General features: G+C 36.0%; 1 protein-coding gene across 5 annotated transcripts in view; it reads left to right on the top strand.

Moving 5' to 3' along the window:
• The window catches only part of CNOT6L (CCR4-NOT transcription complex subunit 6 like), a 98,801-nt gene that overhangs the window by 67,219 nt on the left and 18,772 nt on the right, over positions 1 to 12,810 (top strand). For all 5 annotated transcript variants that reach the window (XM_037051013.1, XM_037051010.1, XM_037051009.1 and 2 more), the window contains one exon: positions 286 to 440. In XM_037051013.1, the coding sequence (XP_036906908.1) occupies positions 286 to 440 (155 nt within the window). The remainder of the gene's footprint in view (positions 1 to 285; positions 441 to 12,810) is intronic.

The raw sequence follows: 12,810 nt of genomic DNA, 5'->3' as shown, positions 1-12,810 counted from the left end.
AGTTGTGAGGAAGAGAAGTGTAGTGGGATGAACTCTATATTGGGAATCAAGAGGCTTGGCTTCCACTAGCTGTTTGAGCATGAGAAAATCATGTAATTCCTGGTTCTTTCAGGTTTACAAAGCTGCCATTGTGAAGCGGCAGCTGTTAGCAGTGAGGTAAGATAGATAATATTGTTATGTGAATTATTTGAACTTAGTCACAGCTTACTCATAATGCTTAACATTTTTATATCTTCATTAGCGTTTTCCTCTGTCATGTGGATGATAACTTTTCTTTTATCTCAGGAAGTGGAAACAGAGCAATACTTCACTCTCTTTCTGCCAGCATTGAAGGAGCGTGGATATGATGGGTTTTTTTCTCCAAAGTCACGTGCCAAAATCATGTCTGAGCAGGAGAGAAAGCATGTGGATGGTTGTGCAATATTCTTCAAAACAGAAAAGTGAGTTAAGGAAACGAAGCAAAATAGTGTGAACTTATTCCTTTAATTATTCCATGTTTGAAATTGTCTTTCATTTGATCCTTTAAAATAAACAAAAAGCTAGAAAACAAGTGATATAAAAATTGAATTTTAAGTACATTCATACACTTGGTGGTGGTGTCATAATCATGTCCAAATGTATTTTCATGAAGTAAAATATTAGTTTTGGTGTAAAAATTAGTACCATTTAAAATTAGAAATAAGTTTTGAATTTTTTCCTGTGATTTTTTTTATTATTTGACCTTTTTCGGAATCATTCATTTTATCTACCTTTTGATCTTTTTCAGTTAACATTTTATACATTTATTTAACCATTTATTCACTAAATGATTACTGAGCAGTTGCTTTGTACTGTGCTAGTCACAATTGATACAGATATAGATAAGACAGTTACTAATCCCACTCAGAGCCGTAGTCTAGTAGGAAAATGTAAGCATATAAGAAAATCACAAGATAATATGGTATATAAGATAAAAATAGGCATTAAAATAAGGCAAGACAGAAGAGAGGCCTAGAGCTTAGGAAGGTGGGGAGTTAAAAGATTGAGACAGGATAGTGGAAAACAGTCATCAGATATAAAGAAAACATGACCTGTGGCTTTTTGCTGGGGGGCAGACTATTAATGTAGTTGATTACAGTACAGTCAAAATGAGAATATTATGAATCTGCTTATTAAAATACATAAATGATCTTGTAGAGGCCTCTGTGCTTTAATATTCTTGAATTTAAAATGGAAAACTGTATTCAGCCTGCTTACTTCAGAGGTAGTTACAAGAATTAAATGAGGTAATGAAGGGCTAGGTACTTCGTAAACTATTAAGTGTTCTGGACATGTTTTTGGTTATCGTATTTTTCTGTTTTTTTAGTCATTTGTACTTTTATTAGTTCTCTCTCACTGGGGTTGTCATGTCGTGTGCCTGGATTTAGAACTGCATTTCCTCCTTGAGAATGCAGAGCTGACACAGGCTCGGAAGGCGTCCCTTGAGGGTTGCGTGGGTGACTGGGCGGTTAGAGGCTGATTTTTTTGGCTAACATCATGAGGAAAGAGAGAATGGTATATTTGCCTCATGAAGACTGCCGATTGTAGATTGGAAAATTTGGAGGGACCTTCAACAGAAGACTGAAATATGTGAAGTCTGATAGGGACAGTTGAACCTCACGAATAATAATTTGGGTTTGATACATTAGTTAGAGAATCATCTACTTATGGGATAAGCATGTACATGCTTACAACTATTTTTCTGTTTAATACCTATTATAACAAAGCCAATTAAATGTTTTTATTGATACAGGTATATTACCAGCGTGTTATTTTAAGTAAATGAAGTAAGTTAATTTGAGAGATATTTGGCCTACTTTTCATTAATTTGAACCTACTTTCCTGTCTTTTCTGTGAATTTTTAGTAGAGACTTCCCATTTTAGTTAATAATTAGTACACAGCTCCATAATATTTGACGTTAGAATATACTAAATTCTTCTAGGTGACTTTTTATGGATTTTAGAATAATAGCAGCAATTACTTTCATAGTGTTTATGTGTCAGACCTTTTATTTATATGTATTATCTTAATTTTGAAATCAACCCTCAGAAGTAGGAATGGAAGTATCAGCATTTCCCCATTTTTATAGATGAGGAAAACAAGGCACTGAAAGTAGTCTGGCTTCATAGTTAGTGCTTTCAACCAATGTACTAAGTGGAATCTTTAGGTTTCGTAGTTGAGCTCCTGATTTAACTTGTACCTCTTACAAGGTTACCTCATTTGGAAAGTTGCCTTATATTTTAAATTTGTTGCCTATACTCATATACAGAGTTTCTTAAAACACCATAATATAAAAAAGTAGTGAATAGCATTGAGATACCTGTATCAAGCTCTTTTTCCATTTGCCATTGTTTCTTTCTGGAGGAAGCTAATACAGAAAATTTTTATCATTCCCTTCATGGTTTTGAAAGAAAAATCTAAAACGCCCTGATTTTACTAGGTAGTTAAGATTTTGAACTAATAAACTTGTTATCTAGGAAACTTCAAACAACTGAGTATTTTGAATTTTTTTTAATACTGTTAATTAGTTAAGAGATGAATACATAGATAACACTAAGATGTATCATTTGGATTTCTTTCCTTCCTCAAATCTTTTTGCCTTAATAGTAACATGGGCCCAGCAACAGATAAAGACTTTGGGTGTGATTCATTATTACATTCTACCTCTTTGAACAGTACATGAATAAGTAAATACTTACTGATGCCATCCATAGCATCAATAAAACTAAAACTAAAGCTAATACTAGCTAAAACTCCACCATGCTGTACTATTTGGAATTCAACACAGAGTGTACTACTTTGTCTTTACTCTATTATTTCTTCAAATTGGAGAGACAACACTGTACAAAGGAAGACAGTTTTGAAGCCAGGTTGTTCCCTTACTTAGGTGTGATCTTAAATGATTACCTTGCACTTTCTGGGCTTATTTCTTCATTTGTACATGTTTGTGTATTACCTTATAAGGTAATTCTGTGTATAGATAACAAATAGTCAATAAAGCTAACATGTCAGACATTAGCTATAGAAGGGATTTACTGTCTATACTCATTCTCAAAGTCTTGCTCTTCTAAAACCAGAACACCTGATAATTCTTCATTTCTTCTGATGCTGTTTGTTTCACTTCATTGAAAACAGTGGTACAAAGGAGGTGACAATAAATGGAAAGTATAATAATTGCTATTTTGGCAAAATGCTATAAGAAAAATCTCATCCATTATGATAAAAGGGTAGGATATGGCCTACTGAAGGGCCATAAACTATGCTAGGGCATAGATTAACAATATTTAGGGAATTAGAATACAATAAAATATTTTTTGAATCATTCATATTCTAGTTTAATTTAATCTTTGGGGATTCAGAGGGCCTTCAAGATTTGGCAATCTTTTGGTCATCATTATAAACATCATTTTTTGGTAGATGCATAGAGATACCAGAAATTAAGGTTGGATGGATAAAATGCTTTTGCTTTGTTCTTTACTTAAATAAGTATTAGCTTCAGTCTAAAGTGTTTTATAAAATACATGCACATGTATTTGTGCGTATGTGTGTATATAGAGACTGTTATTACAGATACATTTTTTACACTCAGAAATTTAAATTTCTCTTTGTATATTTTGTCCTACAGAGTAGATGTAACAGGTAGTAGAAGTGGAGTCTTACATCTAGGTACACAATTTGCAAAAATTTTAAGTGGAGAAAAATGGAGGTGACTCCAGATCTAGATTAGACTTGCTTGTTGTTCCTAAGGTTAGCAGTTCTGATCTGATCCTGCTTTATTTAAAATCAGTAAGAGAGGGATAGATGAGAACAGCAGTTTTCAGACACTGTGAAAAGGCAGTCTATTCTAGTAGGACTGGGAACTAGTCAGTGATGGTGCTTAGTCCTTGCTGTATTGCCTCTGCCTTCTAACTTGCTTCCAGTCTTAGAGGTACCAGCTAAGGCCAGGTCTTCGCTGTTCCTTACTACATTATTACAGGTAGTTTTGTGTTTAAGAATAGGGCATACAGAGGTTATAGTATCATCCCCAAATGACCTGTTATGAGAATCCTGTCTCACTGGTTTCTCAGTTATTAATTTTCTCTGTTTTATGTAGTAGTTTCATTTAGAATATGTCGATGTGATTTTTTAAAAAACAGATTGTGATATCTGGTTTCTAATGTTAACTTTACCGTTGATTTAATCTTGAACATAAAATTGTTGCTTTTACCATAGTTTCCTTACTTTTCCATTAGGGATAATAGTAACAGTTCTACATAACTTCAGAGGTTTCTTATGGGGCTAAAACAAACAGGAAAGTGAGAGTGCTTTCAGTAGTTAAAAGAGTTAGTGTGATGTATATCCACTTTTCTTTCCTACTTATCCAGTCTCTAAGCTTATTTTTACTAGTAAATTATTTTCTGGCACTCCCATGACTACTTAAAGGGACTCAAGAGCACATTTTATGCCACCTTGTAGTACTGAATACACAATAAAAACTTCTATTTGGTTTAGGTTTAAAAGCACAGGGATATGATCCAGAAAGGGTCATAATTAACTTTTTTGTGGTTATGCTCTTCTTCTTGACTATGTACTACTACCTTGTTCCCTTTGGCTCATAAATGAGTTCAAGGAGGTAATATTACTTGTCTTTGCTACTTAATTATAGTTAACATACAATATCATATTAGTTTCAGGTATACAACATAGTGATTCAACATTTGTATTCCTTATGAAGTGATCACCACAATAAATCATATGTAGTTATTACAATATTATTGGCTGTATTGCCTGTGCTGTGCATTACATTCCTGAGACCTGTAACTGGAAGTTCGTATTTCCCTTCCCCTTTTCCACCTAGTCCCCACCTCCACCCCCTCTGGAAACCATCAGTTCGTTCTGTATACGAGGGGGGAATTTCTTTATAGAAAATTGTGTATTTTTGCATGTTTAAACTTCAGTTACTTTCAGAGTACTCTCCATTTGATGCAATACACCTATCAAGACATTTTTTCCGCTACTCAAAACAGTTTTTGAACTTGTTGACTGGGATGCCTTTTAGTGCTTCTGCCACTTTTTGTTTCACCTCTTCCACATCAGCAAAACATTTCCCTTTGAAGACTCTTTTCAACCAGGGAAACAAAAAAAGTCACTCAGGGTAAGATCTGGTGGATAGGGAGGATAGGGTATGGGGGTCATGCTGTTTTTGATTAAAAACTGCTGAACACTAAGTACAGTTTGAACAGGTGCACTTGTAAACCACCCATCATGAAATGGGTAAACACACTGAAAAAGTCTTCAAAAAAAATTCACTGAAGCTGAATGCAGCCTCTCACAACAATGCTAGCTGGTACACTGATAAAGATGGGATCCTGAACACTCACCTAGCAGGGGAAGCCACTACTACAATGGGACTGCCTTCCAGAAGATAAGTCCAGTTTGGGGGGGTAACCCCCTCGTATATGAATTTGTTTGATTTTGTTGTTTGGATTCCACATACATATAAGTGAAATTCTATGGTATTATTTTGCTTCCTCATAGTTGGTGTTCACTGTCCTGCCTCTAGCATTAATTTAATCACATCACAGCACATAAAGTTACTACTACATCACAAGATAGTAAGAAATTGATTTATTTTTTTGTTCTATTTAAAGTGCTATTTTGGACATGTTCTTCCATATTTGAAACATCCAACCTAATAATCTTTCTCAAATCATATAAGAAGGGTGGGTTCCTTTTTCTTTGTTTTTCAGTCATATTAATCTTCATTATAATGATCTCTCATATCCATTTAATCATCTGTGAAATGAGATATTTAAAAAGATGAAGAAAGTACAGAAGAATTCTTAGACTAAAATAGCATCAGGAATAATACTTACAGTGTCTGTGTACTTGCTACAAAGTAGGAATAATAAAATGAATTGAAATAGACAGGTTTAAGATTTTACACATTACCAAGGCATGATGAATAGAAAGTAACTATAAACCAGTGCGTCTTACTTAAAGTAAACATCTAACATAAGGAATGGAGGAAGACCTCTATATGTCAGATATCACCTGTATGGAAATCTGTTAGAAAGAAGAAATAGTGGACTATATTTGGTTGTGAATACAAGGTGAAAGTATGAAGTATTGTTAAGGTAGTATAGATAGAATATAGATAATTCTTGCTATATTATAAATGTATTATAATGATAAATAGAGTATTAAACACAGAAACAAGTTATAGGAGCTTACAGCTACCCATCCAAGTGTTGGAAATATCATTTTCTAAAAGCAGAGTACTTTAAAACTTCTTAAAGTTTCAAGAAGTATAGCCGTGTTCTTATTTGATTCTCACTGGAAAGAAGGAACTTTCTTTGCGTCCTTAGTTCTCAAGTATCTTTTTGGTTCTTCAGCTGTAGTCATGTGCTGCCTAACTATGTTCCTGTCAACAATGGGCTGCATATGCAACCGATGTCCCATAGATTATAAGGGAGCTGAATATTTTCTATCACCTAGTGCTATTGCAGATCTCACAAAGTAGATGCTGGTGTGAATGAGCCTATTGCACTACCAGTTGTACTTTACCAAAAGTTAGAACATACAGTTACATACAATACATAGTACTTGATAATAAATGACTATTACTGCTTTATATATTTACTGTACTTTTTATCATTATTTTAGAGTGCACTTTCTGTACTTCTAAAAAAGTTTGCCGTAAAACAGTATACAGCAGCTTATACATTTTATGTTTACCATGTCTCTTGATCACATCATTTTCTCTTGTTCTTGATTTAATCTTGTGTCATTTTATGCAGTATCATGCTGTACAGGCTTGTAGCCTAGAAGCAGTAGGCTACATACCATTTAGGTTTGTGTGAGTACACACTACAATGTTCGCACAATGATGCCAGTGCTTAATTATGCATTTCTCAGAATGTATTCATGTCACTAAGCACTGCATGACTGTATTGGTGAAGCTGAAATGGTAAAACTTGAGAGTGTGACTTTGTCCCTTTTAGTGTTGCTATGTGCTAAAGGAAGGAGTGTTAATTATGATGACACATGTAGTCTGTTCAGGAAAACTATTTTTATTTTTCTGCACTTTTTTGAAAGCAAAGACATTAACAAAATAATACTTCGAGAAAGTTGGGAAGCTTTTAAAAGTCAGAGTTGGGGAATACAATCAAATTATACTAATGAGGAAGAAAGTTGGAGGGGTATTTGGAGGCATCTAGTAAACTCAGTAATTGTTCTGGATTCATTTTAAAGGGATGTATCTTTTTAATGAAGAAAAGTCGATAACCGAGATTTCTACCAAGAAAATTAAGAAATAGCAAAGGTTTGGTGAAAGTGGTAAGATATCCAAGAAGATATTTAAAATAACATTATGTACTGTAAAGAAGGAGGGATAGATAGATATAGCCATTATGGATTATATAATCATTAATCAGAGATTGAGAGCTATGCAACTTCTATTTTGTATTCATGATCCCTATTGAGGATTATCTTCAAAGTGGAAAGGCTAAGGCCAGGTGAAGAGGAGACTGGTAAACCAAGAACATGAGATTGGTAATCCAAAGAGAGTCACTAAACTGCCTTAACTAGTTAGGTTTTCAAATCAAGATAATTCTATCCCATGGTACGAAAAGGTATTGTAAAAGTATGATTAGAGAACTGTCATGTGTAATCTATTACGAATATTGGAGTTGAGTAGAAGTTCTAGCATGTTGAGATGAATGAACCATCTCACTTTTCAAAAAGAATTGCCAAGCTTCAGTTTTCCTCATCTTGGTAATGCAAATAAATAATAATGCTGCCTCTTGCAATTTGGGTTCTCTAGAAAGAAGACTGAGTTAATTTGGTGTTCAGAGAAGTTTATAAGGGATCACCAACTGTGGACAGGAATGAGGAAGAAGCAGAATTAGGCACAGAGAGGAAAGATGTGTTGTAGGGTTTACAATCCCCACTGGCCCCACCTATAGCTTTGGAGCTGAAATGGCCTATGAGAATTAACCTAGGCAGGGCCCAAATCCAGACTTTTATCCTGACTTGTGATATATAATTGAATGTAGGCCACTCCCAGAAGTGCTTGATCCCTTTGGTGAGGCAGTATTCTGCAACTGGAGCAATTCCTGAAGAATTGATGAGGAATTTGGGCAGTATACCTCCATGTCCACCTTTCACAAAGTTTTTGCATGTTTTAGGACTGGTATGTATGAAGTACCTATCACAGATCTTGATATAAAATAGACCCTCAACAATGGGCAGCCTTTATTTTATTTGTTTTACCCTATTGAGAATTTTGATTATTTCAAAGAAGACGAATATTCATATAAGATTTATAAAAACCAAAAAGTTGGCAGAGATATTTAATCTTTTGGAGAAATGGAATGAAGTTTCACAGTGCCCTTATGTCTGAATGGATGAATTAATGAGCAGAAGCTCCTGAAATGATGCTTCACAGAAATAGGTAAAGCCTACTGCTCTTAGATTATTAAAGGATAAAAAAGAGGGAGGGATAAAATCATTTGAGAATACAGAAAAATATTTATATGCAAAAATGTTCATAATCACATTAATTAATTAATAGCTGAAATCAGAAATAACTTAAATGCCTAACACAGAATAGTTAAGTAAATGATGGTGAATCTGTATAGTGAACTACAGTACAATCATAAAAATAGATTTTGAAGAATGTCTCTGGTAGAATGTTCATTAATAAGCCAAAATATAAACCTATAGAGTATTATCTTCAGTGTATAAAATATTTGTATATGCATGGAGAAAAGTCTGGGGAATAAAATTACCGACTTACTGGAGATGTTGGGTTATAGGTGACTTTAAATTTTTTTGTATTTTTCCTCATTCCCAAATCTCTGTGGTAAACATATGTAGCATAATAAAATCATTTTTTCACTTGTTTGTTTGTTTGTTTTTAATTTTTTAAAATATATTTTATCAATTATACCATTACAGTTGTTCTATTCCCCCCCTTCATTCCCCTCCACCCTGCACAACCCTCCCGCACCACTCCCCCCCTTTAGTTTATGACCATGTGTCTCAAGTTCTTTAGATTCTATATTTCCCCTACTATTCTTGCCCTCCCCCCTATCTATTTCCTACCTACCATCTATGCTACTTATTCTCTGTACCTTCTCCCCCCTTCTCCTCCTCCCACTCCCCTGTTGCTAACCCTCTATGTGATCTCCATTTCTATGGTTCTGCTCCTGATCTAGCTGTCCTCTTACTTTGCTTTTGATTTAGGTGTGGTTGTTAATAACTGTGAGTTTTTTGTCCTTTCACCGTTCATATTTTTTATCTTCTTTTTCTTAGATAAGTCCCTTTAACATTTCATATAATAAGGGCTTGGTGATGATGAATTCCTTGAATTTGACTTTATCTGAGAAGCACTTTATCTGCCCTTCCATTCTAAATGAAAGCTTTGCTGGATAGAGCAATCTTGGATGTAGGTCTTTGGATTTCATGACTTGGAATACTCCTTTCCAGCCTCTTCTTGCCTGGAAGGTCTCTTTTGAGAAATCAGCTGACAGTCTGATGGGAACTCCTTTGTAGGTGACTGTCCCCTTATCCCTTGCTGCTTCTAGGATTCTCTCCTTCATTTTAGTCTTGGCTAATGTAATTATGATGTGCCTTGGTGTGTTCCTTCTTGGGTCCAACTTCTTTGGCACTCTCTGAGCTTCCTGGATTTCCTGGAAGTCTATTTCCTTTGCCAGACTGGGGAAGTTCTCCTTTATTATTTGTTGAGATAACTTTTCCACTTGTTGCTCTTCCTCTTCCCCTTCTGGTACCTCTATAATTTGGATGTTGGAACGTTTAAAGATGTCCTGGAGGTTCCTAAGCCTCTCCTCATTTTTTTTGAATTCTTGTCTCTTCATACTTTTCTGTTTGGTCATTTTTTTCTTCCTTCTGGTCCACTCCATTGATTTGAGTCTCAGTTTCCTTTCCATCACTATTGGTTCCCTGTGCATTTCCTTTCATTTCACTTAGTTTAGCCTTCATTTGTTCTTCTAATTTGTGACTAAAATCAACCAGTTCTGTGAGCCTCCTGATCACCAGTATTTTGAACTGTGCATCTGATAGGTTGGCTATTTCTTGGTCACTCAGAGTTGTCGGCTCTGGGGCTTTGAGTTCTTGAGCCATATTTTGGTCTATTCATGCCCCTTATGTATGAGGAGCAGAGCCCTAGGTGTTCACCAGGGCCGGGCGACCCAGTTGCTGGGTTGTGACGCTGTATGTGGGGGCAGGGTCAGAGACGGGCAATGGCGGTCCCCTCTGCTGCTTCCTGCCGCTGGGGCTTGCACGGTCTGTCTCACTTCTCGCTCCATCTCACTGGCCACTCCTTCACTGGTTTATCTGTGCACGAAAGTGTGACTGCAGTCAGCCTGCCACCTTGGGCTTTCACTGGATCCGCCCATTTCTACCCCACACCTGGGATCAGCCCAGGGCTCCCTGTGCACCTGGGTCAGGGGATCTTTCCTGCCGGACCCTGCTCCACTGCTGCTCTGCCCCTCTTACTAGTCTGGCTTGAACAGTTCATTGTTGTAGGACTTCTGTATAGTTCAGTTTTCTGTGTTTTGGCTGTGTTTTTGTTACTAAAACTTTCTTGTCTTTAAACTTAGTTGTGGGAGAAGGCACAGTGTTTCCACCTATGCCTCCATCTTGGCAGAAGTCCCACTTGTTCGTTTTTACCATCTGTAAAGGCAAGACTAAGAGACCTGGTTTAAGGGTGTAAAAAAAAGTTTTAGATCTATATTGCTTCTTATTTGGCTCATAATTAATATTACTGTCCCCACGTCTTTATTAATAAAAGTACAGTCCGAAATGAAGAGGGTAGTTCATTTATGCCCAATTCTGGGTAGTGTACCTTTTGGTAAACTTGAGTTGTTCAAGTGCACAACTATCTTACACCATATAGCATACAAAGAATTTATCTTTTATTTTCTAGAAAAGATTTGGGAGTGTATTTAAAGTACAGTTGACCCTTGGATGACAGGGGTTTGAATTATGCAGATCCAATTATAAATAGATGTTTTTCAATGGATGTATGTTACGCCTTCCATATCCCCAGTGTTTGCATCCATGGATCTAATCAACATTTTCAAACATTACTAACAGTGTTTTTGATTCGTGGTTGGAATCTGCAGATGCAGAGGGCCAGCTGTGTTCATTGTCCTCTACCCTTTTCTATAAGGGACTTGAACATCCATGGATTTGGGTACTCATGGGGATCCTGGAACCAATCCCCTGTAGATACTGAGGAACAACTAAAGCTTGGGGGAGTTAAAAGTTATATGTGGATTTTCAACTGTGCTGGGAATTGGTGCCTTTATCCTCCGTAGTGTTCAAGGGTCAACTATAATGTCAGGTAGAAGAGAAATTAGATTTATTATTTTACATTCCTTTAAAGAAAAGATCTAGATCTAGGTTTAATGGAAGAAAGATACAGGAAAACAAATTTTAGTTAAGAGAGATATTTCTACCTGGCTGGTGTAGCCCAGTGGATTGAGCACGGGCCTGCAAACTACATGATCGTGGTTCAATTCCCAGTCAGGGCACATGCCTGGGTTGCAGGCCAATTCCCAGCAGGGGACTCAAGAGAGGCAACCATACATTGCTATTTCTCTCCCTTTCTCCTTCCCTTCCCCTCTAAAGATAAATAAATAAATAATCTTTAAAAAAAGAGATATTTCTAAAATCTAGATAGCACCCCTCCCCCTGCCTAATAATTGCCAGATTTTAGTAGGAGTAAAATATTTCAGTACTAAAAATATTATCATTAAGAAGGACTTGCAGGCTTTCCCACAGAACCCTAGGTTCCTATAAATGAGCCTGAAGATTTTTGTAAATATTTATAAGATATTTTAAAAATCAAAAACAAATAATTGAACTGTAATTTAAAAATAACAGGATCATTCACATGTTTTAAACCCAAATTTTAACATTTTGGAAGTCAATAACATTTCTGTTGTACAGTTTAGTTGACTTGTTTGGTGCAGACCTCCAAATTGATTTTTGCCTGCTTGCTTGTTTTTTCTGAGGTCAAGGCCAGTTATTTACCACTTGTATCTGTGTGTCCATGTGAATCATGATTTTTATTAATACCATGTAACCAAAACAAAATACACAACTAAAGTGGATACTAAGACTGAGACAGTAATTAGCATACACTCTGATTTCATATTTTAAAAAAGATTTTACTTATTTTTAGAGAGAGGAGAAGGGAGGGAGAAAGAAAGGGAGAGAAACATCAGGTTGTGGTTGCCTCTCTTGCACCCCCTACTGGGGACCTGGCCCATAACCCAGGCACATGACCTGACTGGGAATTGAACCAGCAACCCTTGGCTTCACAGTCCAGTGCTCAGTCTACTGAGCCGCACCAGCCAAGGCTGAGTTCATATTTTTATATTCAAAACACATTAATTGTTTTTTGTGTTTGATTTAAATATAATACTTCTTTGATCTATTTTATATGACCAAAAGTTGTTTGAAAAAGGTATTTCACTCTTTAAAGACATTTGAAAAAGTCTGATATGGAGGATGGTTGATTTTACCTATGGAACCTATGAATCTGCTTACTTCTCTCTATTTCTGTTGCCACAGTCAAAGCCACCATCAACTGTCATCCAAATAACCTCAGAAAGTTTCTAACTGATCTCACAATTATCACTCTGGGCTCCTGTAATCCACAAAGCAGCTGGAGTGATCTTAAAAATATATAAATCCGGTATGGCATCCTCGCTTAGAACCTTGTTCCTCTACCTCTCATCTTTTTCCAATCTGTAAACATACAAAGCTCTTGCTGCCTC

Source organism: Sturnira hondurensis, unplaced genomic scaffold (assembly GCF_014824575.4).
Source record: "Sturnira hondurensis isolate 20B ecotype Veracruz unplaced genomic scaffold, ASM1482457v3 Scaffold0007036, whole genome shotgun sequence".
NCBI classification, from domain to species: domain Eukaryota; kingdom Metazoa; phylum Chordata; class Mammalia; order Chiroptera; family Phyllostomidae; genus Sturnira; species Sturnira hondurensis.
The sequence above is the reverse complement of the archived record's forward strand: the minus strand, read 5'-3'. Positions and strand labels throughout refer to the sequence as shown.